The sequence below is a fragment of the Oncorhynchus gorbuscha genome, linkage group LG18 (assembly GCF_021184085.1).
Source record: "Oncorhynchus gorbuscha isolate QuinsamMale2020 ecotype Even-year linkage group LG18, OgorEven_v1.0, whole genome shotgun sequence".
Lineage (NCBI taxonomy): Eukaryota > Metazoa > Chordata > Actinopteri > Salmoniformes > Salmonidae > Oncorhynchus > Oncorhynchus gorbuscha.
Window position 1 is genome coordinate 35,134,135 of NC_060190.1, and position 20,514 is coordinate 35,154,648.

At 45.3% G+C, this 20,514-nt stretch overlaps 1 protein-coding gene across 1 annotated transcript; it reads right to left on the reverse strand.

Annotated features, from left to right (window-relative positions):
• Positions 1–14: 14 nt before the first annotated feature.
• On the reverse strand, positions 15–5,183 carry fblim1 (filamin binding LIM protein 1). Its single transcript, XM_046312355.1, has 8 exons — positions 5,027–5,183; positions 3,875–4,269; positions 3,521–3,678; positions 2,409–2,508; positions 1,935–2,104; positions 1,659–1,837; positions 1,365–1,485; positions 15–1,126 (listed from the first exon to the last, which is right to left on the reverse strand). The coding sequence occupies exons 2-8, from the start codon at positions 4,263–4,265 to the stop codon at positions 1,013–1,015; spliced, it is 1,233 nt and encodes a 410-aa protein (XP_046168311.1). The 5' UTR covers positions 4,266–4,269; positions 5,027–5,183; the 3' UTR covers positions 15–1,012.
• Between the last annotated feature and the right edge of the window lie 15,331 nt (positions 5,184–20,514).

The window sequence follows — 20,514 nt, forward strand, 5'->3', positions numbered from 1 at the left end:
AAAATGAAGCACAATACTATATAATATATTAGTTTATTTTCTCATATGAAAGGATATATTGAGAATGAACATACAGCACTGAGCACTACATAATATTCAAAGAATGCATACGACAAAATACTTGAAAATGTATGTTGAATAAATATCTTTGGTGCATTTACTAGTGTGGGTAAAAAAAAAAGAGTGCAAAAGTATCAATTGTGAAAGAAGTATAGGAGGCAATTGATAAACATGTCTTGCTACGTAAACAATAATTGCAAATAATTTCTAAATGCTGTGTGATGAAGAAAGTTTGTTACATTCTAAGTCCAACGACTTATTCCCATGATGCAGAACTAGGAAGGCTCGTCTTCTTTCCCAGTTTCATCGATATTTCTCCTTTACAATCCAATCAGGACCTACTCCGTTGACTTTCAGCCTGTCTCTCCATATGCTACATTGCACAGTTGGAGCGTCCCACCCTGGTTCCTGGGCCCGTATTCATAAAGGGTCTCAGAGTAGGAATGCTGATCTAGGATCAGGTCTGCCCTTTCCATTCAATCTTATTCATTACGATCTAAAAGGCAAAACTGATTCTAGACCGTGGCTGCTTTTCTGAGACGCTTTATGAATACGGGCAGAGTTTGGTCATTTCTAAATGTAATTAGTTTGGTTACAGTTACTAGTTAGTTACCTGTCCAAAATTGCAATCAGTAACATAACTTTTGGATTACCCAAACTCAGTAATGTAATCATATTACTTTTTGATTACTTTCCCCTTACGAGGCATTAAAGGAGACAAAAAGGATCCATCAAACATTTGATGTGTCATCATAGTGGTCTCTGAGGTGGAGCACACTTAAAATGTACACCTTTTTCCAACGCTGAATTAAATGTCATTGAGAAAACAAAAAGGTGTCATCATTTCGCAAACATTCTTCCTAAATTTAAAAGTAAATTTTTTTTTGTAATCAGATACATGTAATCAGTAACTCCCAAACCCTGAATACAGGCCCTGGTTCTGAGTTCAGTATTAGAGCTGGGCAGACTGTACCATGGTCAGGTGACAAGACTTACACAGCACCCTCTCATCCAGTGGATGGCAGCCATGGTCGTTTGGCTCTGGGGAGAGCTGGGTACTGCAGACCTGAACACAGGATGTATAAAAGGGAAAAGGTTGTGAGATGCAGATGCCACAGCCAAAGTTTCCTCTGGGAAAAATTAAGTTATTCTATTATAACGTTATTCTATTCTTGCTGTACTGAACTGATTGTGAAGAAACCAATCCCCAGTAATTATTCAGCTGATTGAGATCGGCATGCAAATGTAGCGAACACATATCACACTAACATATAAAGAGCCTTTCTCTTGTTCGTGTCCTGTACCTCACAGCGATAGCAGTCCTCATGGAAGGAGCGTCCCAGGCACTCCACGGTGAAGCTGTCCGTGCCATCCTCTCTTGGAATGATCAGCTGCTGGCAGGCACTACACTGGGGAGCGTATTTCCTTCAACAAACAAATCAGACAAGAGGACCTCATTTCATTATTATGTATTCATGATGAATTATTTTCACTTACAACATCAAGCCCATTTAGTAGCTCTCATCCTCAGGTAATCAGGATACACGAGTGTGTCGGGAACAGAAGACGGAGATTTGTGTCGTAATGCGTTTGTTTACCTGTAGTAATCCTGGAGGCAATACACTTCCCCAACCTCTCCCTGAGCGAATCTCTGCTCTCCAATTGGTTGGCTGCACGTCGCACAGATAAAGCAAGGTGGGTGGTAAGCTCTTTCCAGTGCACGGATAACATGGTCTTTGATAACTTCCCCACATGCCCAGCAAAGTTCCAAACTGGCCTGCAGGAAAGAGAGTAGTTTATCATCATCATCTTCATCCTCATCTTAAGTCAATCTCTACAACATGTACTGTTCCTCCCCAGGAGGTTGTTTATACCTGGTAACAGTCCTCACAGAGTGGTATTCCTGCCTTATTGTAGTACAGTTTACCAGCCAGAGGGATATGGCACTGTCTGCACTGGAAGCAACTGGCGTGGTATGTCCTGTTCAGAGCCTCTATGGCAGTTTCACTCAGAGCCACAGGCTTACGGCAGAAGCCACACACCTCTACGAAGCACACATTCACATATCAAGCAAGGTAAAATTACACATTGAGTCTTGAGGGTGCGTAATGTCGAAATCTCTCACAATTGTGTGTGTGTGTGTGTGTGTGTGTGTGTGTGTGTGTGTGTGTGTGTGTGTGTGTGTGTGTGTGTGTGTGGGGAGAGGATTATTTGATATTTCAATTGTTATGTGGTGTCCTTGATTTGTTATGGGGTTAATTCGAGCCCTGATATCTTAACGGTGAATTGTGAAAAGTTACATACCCAGATGACATTTCTATAAGGTCACAGACACAGTTTCACCTTACCCTTGCTCTCCACCATCTGTAGCTGCTCCTGGGATGGTTCCTTCTGGTCCCCCCCACTAGATGGTGTTCTTTGCTCTGGCGGTCTATTCACTGCAAAGTTCTGTGGGTAAAAAAAAGGGGGATTAAGTCAAAGATTCTTCACTTGCGTGACTAATCATTTTGTTTGGCACACAGACACGCTATTCTTCAGCCTTCCTCAACAGTGCCATTTTAAAGTAAAGTCAATACACTATTTTCTCTCTGTTTTCTCGGTCTCAAAATTTGAGCATTTTGTAGGTTTTTTTTGTCCAAACTTTCTGGATCGAGAGGGATTCAGTTCATGGTTACGGAGAAAGGTCACACACACACACACACACACACACACACACACACACACACACACACACACACACACACACACACACACACACACACACACACACACACACACACACACACACACACACACACACACACTGTTCTTAGCAAAAATACATAAACTCCCCAGTGCCCCAGAGAAAGGGGAACGACACTCCATGTACCCAATAGTCCTGCTCTCTCCATTCAGGCATCTTTATTGGTTTGTGCTGTTATTGTTTCGACTGAGAGTTGGAGAACAGAATAATGGGGTGACAGGGAGGGTAAAGTTTCCCTGAGAGGGATCAACAGTCCTGTTTCTGAATTTAAAAAAATTTGCGAAAGAAAATATAGAAGTACTTTAGAAGCGGGTGCTAATGTGTTTTTGTGCTGTGTCATCCACTGTATCCAAAAGACAGCTGTGTTTCCCCCCCCCCACTAATCTGTACTACAGATGCATCCTTGTTGTCTCCTCAACGGATGTCATATACACGTTAGAGTCTCTGCACACAGCGAATGGCACCTCTCAGTATCATGGCCTTCTAAGACATTATTGAACATTTCAACAGAATGGTAAAGAGATGAGGTCTCTTGAGAAATATATAGGGAACTTTTATATAGTGTTGTTAGAAGAAATCTAAACATGGAGGGCGTTGAACGGTAATAATATAGCCGGGTCCCACATCGGTTTGTACAGCCTTACAAACTTCTACGGTCATCGTGCCAGGGCTAGCAATAACATGGCATGGGATGTAGAATACTAGGGTCAATCTTACCGGTTGTTCAGACACTGTTGGTCTGTCTGGATACACAGGTCGGAGGATGGGAGCAGTTGGCGTCTCCTGTACGGGTGGAGGAGGCAGGAGAGGTGCAAGATCCTCCGTCAGTTCAGCATCCACAGACACAGGAGGAAGGGGAGGTGGAGGAGGGAGCTCTGTGAGGAAAAGAGGTTCCAGTGTAGCAATAATAACACTGCATTCAGCATCACAACCCTGCCGGTCAACGTGCTATTTAAAAATGTACTTTGTTATCATTCGTAACAATCCTGTCACGTGTAAATTGTAATATCGAGATTTCTTCACAACAAAATTACAGCTTTTGTAATGAATGTATTGGCAGCTCCTCATTACCCTCAGGACCCTTGTATGCTGCGGTATCTGTCTGCTGCGTGTCTTCCGGACCCAGGGTGAGGTTAGGGGTCACTGGGCTAGGTGGAGGTCTGGGTTTTGAGGGTCTGGCCAGGGAAGGTGTGGAGCTCTGGTCCCCACTCTGTGCACTGCCCTGGGACTCAGACGGAGTCCTCTCTTGCCTATGTATGGAACCATGCTGCGTGTCACCGACACTGGGCTTACGGGTGCTGCTGTCCTCTGGGCTAACCCGCATGGCTGCATGTGGCATGTCATTGGCGGTGGCGCTGTGTGTGCGCGTGTGTTGGTGCTGAGTGACGGTGGCTCTGTAAGGGGACGTCAGCGTGATGAAGACGGAGGAAACCATCCTCTTCTGCGGAGCAGCCGACGCCATGAAGCTGAAACACAGAATGCAACGCACTAACATAAAGTCCCACCGTAACTAGCACGTGTGAGGGACAAGCTAGGCATACCGTCGAGACTATTGAACACAATGAGGCCCGATGGTGCTAAATTCCAGTGGGAGTTGTCTTTTGAATGCCTAGTCATCTCTGCAGTTTCAACACTCACCCATACATGAACGTACAGAACGTATGGCTGATCTGTGTCAGGGCACAGAAATGTTTAGCCCACCAAAGAAAGAATGAACTTTGCATTGTCACCTCTAACTTCCGTTTCATCAAGGTGTGGCGGTGTACACGCTCTGTCAACTGTGCCAAAATAACTTTTTACACCAGCTGACATAACCTGTAACATTTAAACAGCACATACCTGCTTCACTCCCTCACGCAGTATAGTATATGTACACAAACATTTCTAAAATATTCATACATACAGTGTGCTGAACTCATGCATGAAAAACCTACCTGAACAGTCAAAAATACACGCTCACATGCACACACACACACACACACACACACACACACACACACACACACACACACACACACACACACACACACACACACACACACACACACACACACACACACACGCACACACACTACACACACACTAGCACAAAGCCTCACATCCTCTCTGCGGCCTAACTACTTTGAAATGAGACTCCTAATAATGGCCTAAGTGTAACAGTGAAAAACTAAAACCTCATTCCTCTCCGTATCAAATTCGATCTTCTACTGTGCCGTTACGTACCTGAGTGGAAAATGTGGGCGTCAGCTCTGTATTCTGTCTTTCCCTCTCTGTGTCTCGGCACTCCCGGTCTGCTCCTCTATTGTTACTCCTAAACCGCCACTGAGAGGGCGAGCTCTGGCAGAAAGGACAGCTATCTACAGAAAGCCACTCCTTTTCCTCCTGCACCTCCCTCCCTCTCTCTCCCCCTCCTCCTTCCTTTCCCGCTGAATGACAACAACACTTTCCCAACCGTAAAAGGTGAACAGTTAATCACCAACAAAGTGCAGTAAAAAGCATGACACATTCAGACAAGCAGTCTGGCGCACAGGCACACTCACACACGTTGGTAATGCGCACAGCACGTACAGGATCACAGAGTACATGCTGGCCTCCCTCTTTATCTTTTGAAATCCAACAGGATGTGACTGTACCTGCCTTTTCCAGCTGCCCTCTTTCTGTAGCTCTCCTCTGCCCACTCTCTCCTTTTCCGCTTTCCCTCATTGTTCTGTCAGTTTTATTTTCCCTACCTCCCTCATTGAGTCTGCCTCCCCCCCTTCATTTTTCTCTTCCCATCCCCCGCTCAGTTCTATCACTCACTCTTGCTCTCTCGTTTAGCCTCAACTAACTATTGGTCTCAAATGCAGTGCTGTAAATCAACAAAAACGCATGACCTTTTCCCCAATACTGAATGCTGAGGGCTAAAGAAAGTACAAGTCTACTTCTCACTAAAGTTAGATTCAAACATATTCCTCAATCAGTGTCTGGACTAATAGCAGCAGCAAATGAACAAACACATTACAGTGCAACGAATCATCGCAAAAATGAAACGGTACAGACGGAGAGAAAGAGAGAGATTGCAGGGTCTCTGAGAGTTCGAAATCAGCTCTGTTATGGTATGAGCTCTCCTCTCCCGAGTCGGACTTTATCAGCTCTATCAGCAAATGTTTTGCCGTTGAGTGGAGCGTAACCTTGTGGAGCATGCACCCTCATTCCAGCCAGATGGAAGCTTGTGCAAGAGAAGGGGGAGGCTGAACGTTGAAAGATTCAGAAAAGATAGGGGGCTTGATAATGGAAGGGTGAAACGGAGAAAGGCACAGGCCCAGTGCAGAACTGTGTAAGAGATGATGTGAGAGAGAAATGAGAGAACGGAGTGAGTGAGGTTAAACTGAGAGAAGTGGCTTGAGAGAGAAGGGGAGCTGCTAGAGGGGGAGCTGGGTCAGGGGGTCTGTGTTGTTCCAGTGTCTGAAGAATGGAATGCTGCGCTGCGGTGATGTCACAGCTGCAAGAGGGAGCATGCTCAGTGATGACATCAGCCTCTAAAATCTAGCCCCCCTTTCTTCAAGAACCCAGAAACCAAGATGCAGAAAAGGGGGAAACTAACAACGCAACTCATATGATTGGGTAAGGGGAGATGGCCATTGTAGGAAAACAGCCCATATTGTTTACATCTCAATGAAATAAATGGCTTTTTAGTTGATTCAGTAGAACCAACAAGGCCCTTCCTGTGGCCTATATCTAATACCCGGTTTCAACTCTAATCTGCTTCCATCTGCAACTATTTAAAACTCTAGCCATAGCCCTGGCATCATAAACCTAACACGGTCTCATTTCTCTCTTTCAGGTTAGTCGATAAAGCAAGAAGCATGTCTGTACTTCCTGTTTGACTGCAAGTGGCCCTAGACAAGAGTGTCTGCTAAATGACTAAATGTAAATGTCCTAGAGTTGTGCAACTGGGTGTATTGATGACAGGTTTTTAAAAGGACAAGGTGCACCCAGTGCAGACAACAGTTACCACACACACACACACACACACACACACACACACACACACACACACACACACACACACACACACACACACACACACACACACACACACACACACACACACACACACACACACACACACACACACACACACACACACACACACACCTCTCCCTCTGCTCTTCGACTCAACTTCTATCTTCTACGTCTCCTTTTAATCACCCCCTCCCATTCCCCCGCCTTCTCTCACTGTATTGCCACGCTTCTTAAATAATAGAAATGACCACCATAGGTGGGCCTGCAAACAGACAATACACACACACACACACACACACCTGTTCCATTTTGAATGGTCTGAACATCTGGTAAAGCTAAATAGCATACAATACCTAGATACGCCACAAATCTACTGCAACGTTATATAATAACATAAGTCACGTAGCCAGGGAACAAACTGTATATCTGTGGCTCTAGCAACCACACCCTTGTCACTATGGTAATATACTGGTTAATAATTCAGGAGAAGATAAGAGTAAACAAACATCAGTCCCCTTGTGTAAGCAGGGTTAACTCTCCCTTCACAGGTCCAAACGAGGTTATAAAACAGCAAACATTCATGTTGATATGATTTATGACGGAAGCGGTGTGTACGTGACAACATCACTTATTTTTATTTTTGAACCTTTAACTAGGCAAGTCAGTTAAGAAACAATTCTTATTTACAATGATGGCCTACCCCAGCCAAACCCGGACGACACTGGGCCAATTGTGCGCGGCCCTAAGGGACTCCCAATCACAGCATTTGTGATACAGCCTAGAATCGAACCTGTCTGTAGTGACACTTCTGGCACTGAGATGCAGTGCTTTAGACCGCTGCGCCACATCAAAGCTTAACATGTCTATGTAAATGGGGACAGTATTGGATTTCAACAGTATCACTGAGTGAGACAGGCCAGTAGATGGCTGTATTTGAGGTAAAAGTTTTTTGTCTGAGGTAGAGTTAAACAGTGACTGGTCTGTGTTGTGGTATTCTGCAGCCTGATAGTCTTTCTGTGTGTCGCTGTCTGATGACAGGCTTCTGGAATGCCGGACAGATCTGCTTGTGAATGTCTTCTGCTCCTTCCTAAAGAACAATAGAAGCTGTCACGAGGGAAGTGAACACTATTATCGTGCAATCACAACAGTCAGTGCCATAAAATATGTTAAACTGACATCATTTGATGTTGTACAGGAAGAACCTTTCCCCTGTTTTAGAAGTATTACATGTTCTCCTTAGTCCCTAAACATCCTCGCTCCGTGAGAGAAGCAGAAATGAAAGAGAACTTAACTGATGCCAACTATACTAGATTATTGATGCATTCATTATTTTGATTTCTGACATTTTTCTTGTGAGCACCGCTGTATTTAGTCTTCTGGGACAAAGTTGAAAGACGAGAAGCTGCATGTATAGACAAACAATGAACAAAAATATAAATGCAACATGTAAAGTGTTGGTCCCATGTTTCATGCGCTGAAATAAATGACGACAGACATTTTCCATACGCACAAAAATATTTCTCAAAAATGTCGTGCACAAATTTGTTTACATCTCTGTTAGTGAGCATTTCTCCTTTCCCAAGATAATCCATCCACCTGACACGTGTGACATATCAATAAGCTGATTAAACAGCATGGTCTTTACACAGGTGCACCTTGTGCTGGGGGCAATACAAGTCCACTCAAAAATGTTGTCAACAATGCCACAGATGTCTCAAGTTGAGGGAGCGGGAGCGTGCAGTTGGCATACTGACTGCAGGAATGTCCACCAGAACTGTTGCCAAAAAACGTTTGTTAATTTCTCTACCATAAGCTGCCTCCAATGTTGTTTTAGAGAATTTGTTAGTACGTCCAACCGGCCTCAATCGCAGACCATGTGTATTGCTTCGTGTGGGCGAGCGGTTTGCTGATGTCAATGTTGTGAACAGTTCCCCATGGTGGCGGGGGGCTTGTGGTATTGGCAGGCATAAGATACGGACAACAAACACAATGAAATGGATTAGGGCCTAATTTATTCATTTAAATTAACTGATTTCCTCATGAACTGTAGCTAAGTAAAATCAATGAAATAGTTGCATGTTGTGTTTATATTTTTGGTCAGTATAATTAGACAAGATGACTAACAAATAGCCGACCCAATGTCAGAAATTATAAGCATAAAAATATCTAAACTTAAAACTATAGTTTTCACACAGCCCTATGAAGAAATGTGTTGCCCTCCCTGCAGAGAGAGGGTGAAAAAAACCCTGAAAGACCAACAGAGCAACAGAGAGAGCTAGATGTGTTCAAGCTGTGGGTCACACTGACCTGGGGCAGAACTTGGGGAGTACCTGGGAGGGCAGCAGGCAGACAGCCTCCCCCCAGGAAGGTGACGAGGATGAGGAGCATGTCAGTCCAGCGGCCTACCGTCAGCATGAGCACCAGCAGGGTCCCCATACACAGGGCCACCGTGTGCAGTAGGGCCTCACTACCTGGGCAGCCATACTGCTCCTCTGTGGAGGACAATAGAGAAGTTCAATTAACAAACGTGATTCTACTAGGGTCAGTAGTGTTGTTGTTCAGTAGTGTACACTGGAGCAAAACATTGACTGAAAATGAAAATCTGTGTTCTTATTGACCAAATTGAGGTCATACCTCCCGTCATTTCACTCAGTTTTTAAATGTTTTCTCCTGACTGAACAAGACCCTGATCTTTATGTTTCTAAGAGGCGATTCTGTTTGTGGTGCTACTGCTCTCAGTTGACTGATTTAACTCATTCTTTGATTGAATGGTAATCAAGTTCTGATTGATCCATCCCCTTGGACACAGACCACCAACAGGGTGTAGCACATGTTAAGCGTCGTCCAGAACTTCAGAGACTCCCCTCTGACTGGACGTGGTGGTGCACTGTGGCAAGACCGGGCCGAAGGCCAGGACCACGGCTCTCCACAGCAAGGAGAGCGGACGGAGGACAGGAGGGTGACGCAGAACAAAAAGTAGCATTCAAAGCTGTGACGGGTGTAGAGCCTAGAGACATGGCTCCAGAGAAGTTGGCAGTGACCCGCCAGCAGCCAACGGTGGCCAGGAGGCTGAAACAGCAGTGTAGAGCCCCCTCTTGGAGAAAGTGGAGACTGCAGCCCAGAGCACAGCCCAGGGAGAACCAACACTGGACCAGCATCAGCCGGGTGCTGCCTGGGAGGACATCCTGGAGACAGAGGGATACAGTAACGAATGGATTAAGGAATACATGGAAGAATGAAGGACACCCAACACAACACTAAAATAACACTAGGAACCAAAAAAAACATGCTGTGCTGATGAAAAACTCCCGCTGTGTGTGCAGGGGATAACTAGACCAATATATTGGACGATAATTCCTCCGATATTCAATAAATAGTATGAAAGGGAATCTCGTGCTTATCTGAACATGTGCAGCTTTCTCATGATGCATCACTGTCACAATGTAAGAAATCATCATTGAAGTACATTTCTTGGACAATTTCTCTTTTGGATAGCAATGTATGCAAATTCAGTGTGGACAAATTACACCATTTCTCCGCTGTAAAACAGTATACCAACAAGTTGTCCCCCTCCCCCGAAAAAAATAAGGAATGGCGAGCGGTTTGCTGATGTCAACGTTGTGAACAGTGCCCCATGGTGGCAGTGGGGTTATGTTATGGGCAAACATAAGCTACAGACAATGAACACAATTGTGTTTTATTAATGGCAATTTGAATGCACAGAGATAATGTGTATTCATCACCTCATGTTGGTGAGTATGCAGGCCACGGAAGAACTGAACACGGAACAACATTCCACAGGCCACAATCAACAGCCTGATCAACTCTATGCGAAGAAGATGTGTCAACATATGCATATCTGTGTTCCCAGTCATGTGAAATCCATACATCAGGGCCTAAATTATTTCTTTCAATTCACTGATTTCCTTATATAAACTGTAACTCAGTAAAATCTTTTAAATTGTTGCATGTTGCGTTTATACATTTAGAGTGTGTGGACCGAGCAGACATTTAACAAAAAAGCCACACAAGAAGCACAAACAACATAGAGCAACTTGAGACACTCTGCTCCCAACTCCTCTCCTAATGTACCAAAACAAAAACAGTGGATTATTTCATCATACATATATTGAAGAAAGGCTGCCACTTAAGCACTGTGATCGGTTTGTTTTCCTTAAAACATTTAATTAAAGTATTGTGGCTGGTGGGGGTCTACTTGTGGAGAGTCCACCAAGATTGGATGAGTGGGGGCCCCATACACACCTCAGAGAAGTGTCTGATGCCCTCCCAGTCACCCCATACCAATCTCCCGGCTGAAGCTCCTCTCCATTCTTACCAATCACCACCATTGAATCTTCGTTGTTATGATAAACAAGGAATAATAACGATTCAACATCCTTTCCTAATCTGTCCAGGAGCCAGTTCATTTTACACTGGGTTTGCAAGTCACAAAAAATCCAAGAAAATTACACTGTAGTATTATTAAGTGCTTCCTTCTCCTTCTCCCAAACCAAATCCATCCCCCTCAACCACCCCCTCCCAGTTCTCCCCCTTTACCCCACCCAAGCCAAGCTTATCACCACCTCCCATCACTGCCCTCTCTTAACCACCCAGGCCAAGTTTATCCCAACCTCCCTCCCTGTCTTCTTCTCAGACACATTTACACCCCTCTATACATCTGCTTACTAATCCATCGATTCACACACACACACAACATATACCTTGTGCCTCCGCACACCCATTCTCTCCCGCCCTCCTACACAGATTCATATTGACCAAATGATTAGAACATTTTTGGATGTATTTTCCCTTAAAAATTCACCAGAAACAACAACTTCACAGCAATTTTTTGAAAGCATATCCTAGGAGGCAATGTCTCTGGACTCCCCTAGAGGTGTGTTGACACCAGAACCCATGACCCTGACCCCCCCGGAATATCCAATGACGGCCCTAAGGGAGAACTTAGGACGACTGGGGAGAAGATCCAGTTGCCCACAGACCAGTCAGGAGCTAGATCTGCAGCGCAACACTCAACCCATGTCCCCCCACCGGCCTGCTGCAACTGAAGACCTTGTCCTTTTCTTCTCTTTACTGTCTCCATCCGATTCAGAACCACTGGTACAGGAGAGAGATTCAAGTAACGTTGAAGTTGTGTGTACCAATAATGTACACATAAACACTAAATCATATAACAATTCATGACTAAAGGTTATTTCTATACTTGCTCTAAATGAAGAGGTCCTTTAATGGGGTGGCAGGTAGCCTAGTGGTTAGAGCGTTGGGCCAGTAACCAAAAGGTAACTGGATCAAATCCCTGAGCTGACAAATCAAATCGAATCAAAGTTTATTTGTCACGTGCGCCGAATACAACAGGTGTAGACCTTACAGTGAATTGCTTACTTACAGGCTCTAACCAATAGTGAAAAGAAAACCTACAATATGTAGGTGAATAAATAAATAAAACAACAGTAAAAAGACAGGCTATATACAGTAGCGAGGCTATAAAAGTAGTGAGGCTACATACAGACTACGATTAGTCAGGCTGATTGAGGTAGATATGGTTAAAGTGACTATGCATATATGATGAGTACCAGTAGCCTAAAAGAGGGGTTCGCGGGTGGTGGGTGGGACACAATGTAGATAGCCAGGTTAGCCAATGTGTGGGAGCACTGGTTGGTGGGGCCAATTGAGGTAGTTGGCGCTCCGGTACCTCTTGCCATGCGATAGTAGAGAGAACAGTCTATGACTGGGGTGGCTGGGGTCATTCAACTGAGACTGCTCTTCTCTGTATCACGGAGGCGCTCCGCACCGCTAAAGCTAACTCTCTCTCCTCTGCTCTCATCCTTCTAGACCTATCGGCTGCCTTCGATACTGTGAACCATCAGATCCTCCTCTCCACCCTCTCCGAGTTGGGCATCTCCGGCGCGGCCCACGCTTGGATTGCGTCCTACCTGACAGGTCGCTCCTACCAGGTGGCGTGGCGAGAATCTGTCTCCTCACCACGCGCTCTCACCACTGGTGTCCCCCAGGGCTCTGTTCTAGGCCCTCTCCTATTCTCGCTATACACCAAGTCACTTGGCTCTGTCATAACCTCACATGGTCTCTCCTATCATTGCTATGCAGACGTCACACAATTAATCTTCTCCTTTCCCCCTTCTGATGACCAGGTGGCGAATCGCATCTCTGCATGTCTGGCAGACATATCAGTGTGGATGACGGATCACCACCTCAAGCTGAACTTCGGCAAGACGGAGCTGCTCTTCCTCCCGGGAAGGACTGCCCGTTCCATGATCTCGCCATCACGGTTGACAACTCCATTGTGTCCTCCTCCCAGAGCGCTAAGAACCTTGGCGTGATCCTGGACAACAAACTGTCGTTCTCAACTAACATCAAGGCGGTGGCCCGTTCCTGTAGGTTCATGCTCTACAACATCCGCAGAGTACGACCCTGCCTCACACAGGAAGCGGCGCAGGTCCTAATCCAGGCACTTGTCATCTCCCGTCTGGATTACTGCAACTCGCTGTTGGCTGGGCTCCCTGCCTGTGCCATTAAACCCCTACAACTCATCCAGAACGCCGCAGCCCGTCTAGTGTTCAACCTTCCCAAGTTCTCTCACGTCACCCCGCTCCTCCGCTCTCTCCACTGGCTTCCAGTTGAAGCTCGCATCCGCTACAAGACCATGGTGCTTGCCTACGGAGCTGTGAGGGGAACGGCACCTCAGTACCTCCAGGCTCTGATCAGGCCCTACACCCAAATAAGGGCACTGCGTTCATCCACCTCTGGCCTGCTCGCCTCCCTACCACTGAGGAAGTACAGTTCCCGCTCAGCTCAGTCAAAACTGTTCGCTGCTCTGGCTCCCCAATGGTGGAACAAACTCCCTCACGACGCCAGGACAGCGGAGTCAATCACCACCTTCCGGAGACACCTGAAACCCCACCTCTTTAAGGAATACCTAGGATAGGATAAAGTAATCCTTCTCACCCCCCCCCCCCCCTTAAAATATTTAGATGCACTATTGTAAAGTGGTTGTTCCACTGGATGTCATAAGGTGAATGCACCAATTTGTAAGTCGCTCTGGATAAGAGCGTCTGCTAAATGACTTAAATGTAAATGTCTTTGACAATTTCTAGGGCCTTCCTCTGACACCGCCTGGTGTTGAGGTCCTGGACGGCAGGCAGCTTAGCCCCAGTGATGTACTGGGCCGTATGCACTATCCTCTGTAGTGCCTTGCGGTCAGAGGCTGAGCAATTGCCATACCAGGCAGTGATGCAACCAGTGCAACCAGTGCTCTCGATGTTGCAGCTGTAGAACATTTTTAAAAATGATTTTCCCCCTTTTCTCCCCAATTACGTGGTATCCAATTGTTAGTAATTACTATCTTGTCTCATCGCTACAACTCCTGTACGGGCTCGGGAGAGACTAAGGTCGAAAGCCATGCGTCCTCCGAAACACAACCCAACCAAGCCGCACTGCTTCTTAACACAACGCGCCTCCATCCCGGAAGCCAATGTGTTGGAGGAAACACCATACACCTGGCTACCTTGGTTAGCGCGCACTGCGCCCGGCCTGCCACAGGAGTTGCTGGTGTGCGATGAGACAAGGATATCCCTACCAGCCATACCCTCCCAATTGTGTGTCGCCCCATATCCCAGTCACGGCCGGCTGCGACAGAGCCTGGGCGCGAACCCCGAGTGTCCTAGACCACTGCGCCACCCGGGAGGCCAGCTGTAGAACATTTTGAGGATCTCAGGACTCATGCCAAATCTTTTTAGTATCCTGAAGGGGAATAGGTTTTGTCGTGCCCTCTTCACGACTGTCTTGGTGTGTTTGGACCATTCTAGTTTGTTGCTGATGTGGACACCAAGGAACTTGAAGCTCTCAACCTGCTCCACAGCAACCCTGTTGATGAGAATGGGGGCATGCTCAGTCTTCCTTTTCCTGTAGTCCACAATCATCTCATTAGTCTTGATTACGTTGAGGGAGAGGTTATTATTCTGGCACCACCCGGCCAGGTCTCTGTCTCGTCGTTGTCGGTGATCTGGCCTACCACTGTTGTGTCTTCTGCAAACATAATGTTGGTGTTGGAGTCATGCCTGGCCATGCAGTCGTGGGTGAACAGGGAGTACAGGAGGGGACTGAGCACGCACCCCTGGGGAGCTCCAGTGTTGAGGATCAGCGTGGCAGATGTGTTGTTACCTACCCTCACCACCTGGGGGCAGCCCGTCAGGAAGTCCAGGATCCAGTTGCAGAGGGAGGTGGGTCTAGGGTTTCTGGGATAATGGTGTTGATGTGAGTCATGACCAACCTTTCAAAGCCCTTCATGGCTACAAATGTGAGTGCTATGGGTCTGTAGTCATTTAGGCAGGTTGCCTTTGTGTTCTTGGGCACAGGGACTATGGTGGTCTGCTTGAAACATGTTGGTATTACAGACTCACATGTTGAAAATGTCAGTGAAGACACCTGCCAGATGGTCAGCACATGCCCGAAGCACACATCCTGGTAATCTGCCTGGCCCAGCAGCCGTGTGTATGTTGACCTGTTTAAAGGTCTTACTCATATCGCCTACGGAGAGCATGATCACACAGTCCTCCGGAACAGCTGATGCTCTCATGCATGCCTCAGTGTTGCTTGCCTCAAAGTGAGCATAGAAGTGATTTAGCTCGTATGGTAGGCTCGCGTCACTGGGCAGTTCGCGGCTGTGCTTCCCTTTGTAGTCTGTAATAGTTTGCAAGCCCTGCCACATAAGACAAGCATCGGAGCCGGTGTAGTATGATTCAATCTTAGCCCTGTATTGCCGCTTTGCCTGTTTGATGGTTCGTCACAGGGCATAGCAGGATTTCTTGTAAGCTCCGGGTTAGAGTCCCACACCTTGAAAGCTGCAGCTCTACCCTTTAGCTCAGTGCGAATGTTGCCTGTAATCCATGGCTTCTGGTTGGGGTATGTACGTACAGTCACTGTTGGGACGACATCCTCGATGCACTTATTGATAAAGCCAGTAACTGATGTGGTGTACTCCTCAATGCCACAAGGTAAAAATATGTTGTTCTACCCCTGTACAAGGCACTTAACCCACTGTTCCCCGGTAGGCCATCATTGTAAATAATATTTTTTTCTTAACTGACTTGCCTGACTCACCATTTAATATATGCTCTAATGTAGACATATAGTAAGCTTTTTTTGACAATAATTTGGACAAGTAAAAATAATAGTATCTCACCTGGATGCATGATTGAGTAACTGAACTCTCATAAGATTATGGAGCGCTGAGATTACACATGTACCAACTAGACCTGAGGAACACACACGCTCACAAGTTACTGTCCTCTTCACCATAATCAATAAAGTTCCTCACTATTATTGTATCAATACCACCATAATTTAATGACTTTGATATCAAGCAATTAAAGCAATATTTTTCTTGTGGCTAACGTTAGCTAGGTGGCTAACACTAATGTGATAGGTTCTTGGACCATGATAGCCCCGTCGATGTGAATGGGGATTTGCTCTGCCCTCCTTTTCCTGTAATCCACGATCAGCTCCTTTATTTTACTGACATTGAGGGAGAGGTTGTTGTCCTGACACCACACTGCCAGGTCTCTGACCTTCTCCCTATAGGCTGTCTCATCGTCGTCAATAATCAGGCATACTACCATCGTGTTGTCGGCACACTTAATAATGGTGTTGGAGTCGTGTGTGGCCATGCAATCGTGGGTGAACAGGGAGTACAGGAGGGGACTAAGCATTCACCCCTGAGGGGCCCCCGTGTGGAGGGTCAGCGTAATGGATGTGTTGTTGCCTTCCCTCAACACCTGGGGCGGTCCAGGATCCAGGATGCCTTCCCTCAACACCTGGGACAGGATGTCCAGGATCCAGTTGCAGAGGGAGGTTTTAATCCCAGAGTCCATTTTTGACTCTGCATTGTTGGGAAAGGGCTCATAAGTAAACATTTGAAGGTAAAGAATGGCATTGTATTTGTCTGTCTACCACAAACTGACATGCACAGCTTGTGCAGTATCCAGTTTGAGGGAGACTTTTTCCTGTTTTTTTCTGACTCACACTATCACCACAAGTATTTGTTTATCTCATGCTAGAAATTTCTATCCCAAAATGTAGAGTGATATTGTCATTGATTAGATAGGCAGTGAGAAGACCAAGTAGGGTGAATTAATATCCTTTCCTATTCAACACGACACCCTTATGTTAATTGTCATGTTGCCTTCATTTTCACCGTATTGATCACTTGTGTTTCCTCTCCATGTTGGCGTTTCAATGGTCTTCATCAAGCACTCATCACCGTTATTACGAGTCAGTGACCATAATCTTAGAGTCTGCACTGCATAGTGGTCTGACAATGTGTGTCCCCATCTGTCTGAGTTGGCCTATGCGTTAAATCAGGGGTGTCAAAGTCAAATGGACGGAGGGCCAAATAAAAAATTTAGCTACAAGCCGAGGGCCGGACTGTTCGAATGTTCATTGAAAATTTTTTAAATGACGCATATAGTCTAGTGAACCTAATTGAACCTACTGAAAACCTAACAAATATATTCCAATATGATCAGATAAATAAAGCAATATTTTCTTATGGCTCTGTCAGTAATCTTTAATTTTCAACAGACACAAAAGACAAATTTCCTTTATATAAAAATCCCCATAACATGAACATTAAATGAAAGAAACCGGTATTCAAGGCACCATCAGTAGCCTGTATTTTCTATTTTAGCAAAAGTGGGCTAAATTTACTTCAAAGAAAAAAACAATAATAGCAATTTTCTATCATCCACTCAACTGAAATATTTTTAAAATATAATTGGATTGAAATACAATAAAATAAAGTGCAAAAATCTATTAATCAAAAACAACACTTTGTTTAAGGAGAAGTAACATGCAGTGAAAACAAATATTAAACTTTAACTTTTAAACTTGAACTGAGTAAAAACTCTAAATATGTGATTGCACAGTAATGTTCACTTGTTTGAGGTTGAGGGTGATACTTGGTGGTGTCCCATCTTTTCCACAAGTTCATCAATGTTCGGGGTAAGGCTCTGAGCTGAGGAAATCCTCAGAATTGAGTGGAGGTGTTCAGCAGTAAGTCAACTTCTGTGTGATGTTTTGTTCAAGTTCATCAAAGAAAACAGTTGTTCACACAGGTATGTGCTGCCAAACATAGACAACGTTTGAGCAGCCTGGATGCGCAGCTGGGGCATTGTGTCGGGGAGGAAACGGGCGAACTCCGCAGCACCCACTGCCGCATATTTTGCCCTCAGTGCATCATTGCATTGGAGGTCAATCAACTCCATTTGGAGGTTTGGTGGTGAGCTTTCCACGTCAACAGCAAATGGGTTACCGAGCAGTTCCAACCTGCTTTTTTGTGCTTCAAAGTCAGCAAATCGGCGTCGAAAGTCAGCGGCAAGCATACCTATTTTATCAGCCCACTGTGCGCTCGGGAACGCACTGGTAGAGAGCTTCTCTTTCATGGTCTGGCAGCTGGGAAAGTGGCTCAAATTTTCTTTCCGCATCTGCGTCTCCCACAGAGTCAGTTTGGTTTTAAAAGCCTTCACTGTACTGTACATATCAGAGATGACACGATCCCGACCCTGCAGCTGCAAGTTCATTGCATTCAGATGACTCGTAATGTCACACAGAAAAGCCATTTCACACAGAAACATTTCGTCTCAGAGTTGTGTTGTGTCTTTCCCTTTGCTGTCCAAGAACAGACAAATCTCCTCACGAAGCTCGAAACATCTTTGAAGCACCTTTCCCTGGCTTAGCCATCGCACCTCTGTGTGATAAGGCAAATCACCATGCTCCGTTTCTAACTCCGTCAGAAATGCCTTGAACTGGCGGTGATTCAAACCTTTGGCTCTGATAAAGTTAACTGTGCGCGTGATGATGCTCATTACATGCTCCATTTTCAAGGCTTTACCGCACAACGCTTCCTGGTGTATGATACAATGATAAGCTGTCAGCTCACCTGTCGCGTTTTCCTCTTGCATCTTTTCCCGTATCTTCCCCACCAGTCCGCTCCTGTGTCCACACATCGCAGGTGCTCCGTCGGTTGTCAAACCCACGAGTTTTTCCCAAGGCAGCTCCATCTCATTTACACATCTTGACACCTCTTCATACAAATCATGCCCCGTAGTTGTGCCATGCATAGGACGTAAAGCCAAAAACTCCTCTGTCACGCTTAGGCTGGAGTCCACTCCGCGGATGAAAATTGACAACTGGGCAATGTCAGAAATGTCGGTGCTCTCATCCACAGCCAAGGAATATGCAATGAAATCTTTTCCCTTTTTCACAAGCTGCTCTTTTAGATTGATGGACAACTGGTCTACTCTCTCGGCAATGGTGTTTCTGCTCAGACTCACATTTAAAAAGAGTTGCCTTTTTTCTGGGCAAACTTCGTCACAAACTTTAATCATGCAGTTTTTGATGAAATCCCCCTCCGTAAATGGCCGGGCTGATTTAGCGATCTCTTCTGCCAAAATAAAACTGGCCTTGACAGCAGCCTGGCCTTGTGATTTGGCTTTTTTGAACAGAGCCTGTCGAGATTTGAGGCCTCGTTTTAATTCCTCTGCCTTTTGTAGCCTTTGTTCCATGTCCATATTCTTGTTTTTGTCCGCGTGTTTCGTTTCATAATGTCGTCTCAGATTATACTCTTTCAGTACCGCCACACTTTCTCCACACAGAAGACACACAGGTTTTCCAGCTACCTCCGTGAACAAATACTCCGACTCCCACCTTGTTTGAAACCCCCGGTTCTCAGTGTCCACCTTCCGTTTTGCCATTTTTGATGGGTATCTGAAAGTTAATTTTACTGTGATGCTGACAACTGCTGTGCCAATAAATATTGAAATGAAGCAGCCTACTGCTCGGTGCGTCACCGTTGCATTGTGGGAAATGTAGTATTGGTGCGTGTAAAAGATCTGCGGGCTGCCGGCTTGCTGCGGTCTGCGGGCCGGTTCTAATAATAAATCAAGATCATCCCAGGGGCCGTAAAAAACCTTCTCGCGGGCCGGATGTGGCCCGCGGGCCTTGACTCTGACATATGTGCGTTAAATGATCAAAAAGGGTTGCAAATAAATAACTGTTATAGATAGGCTTAACTATTCAACAATTATCAAAATCACTGTACCTAAATATAGAGATGATTGCTTGAAATTGCATCAAGGGAATCTGACTGATTACATTGGAGTGCAATGCTTTTCAGAAATGAATGATCAGAAATTAGGCTGGGCTACTCACTTGTGCCTTCAATGGGGTCTGTAACAATGTTAAAAAGTAGAACGATCTAGAATAGCAATTCAAAAGGCTTAATACAACAATTATACATATATACTTCAGTTAGTTCAAGTTATTTTTCATTTCTCTCATCGAATCTTAAGACACACATAAGTCAAGGCATTTTTATTTTCACACATTGCATGGAAAAGACAAACATATCAGTAAAACTGTAGGCTCAATATTATCCAGGTCACTAACCCAGACTAAAAAACACATATTACATGGACTTGGTGATCTAACCAAACTTAATCTTGTTTCATCAAGAATGGGCCTTCTTGTGCACAGTTTGACTTTTGACCTTAAGGCTTAGTCATGGAGTGAGACTCATCTTACATATCAACCTTCAACATCATTGTCCAACAATGTCTATAAAATTAAGCTGCGATAGATCAAGTTTTTCAAGTCAAGTAAAATACACTGAATGT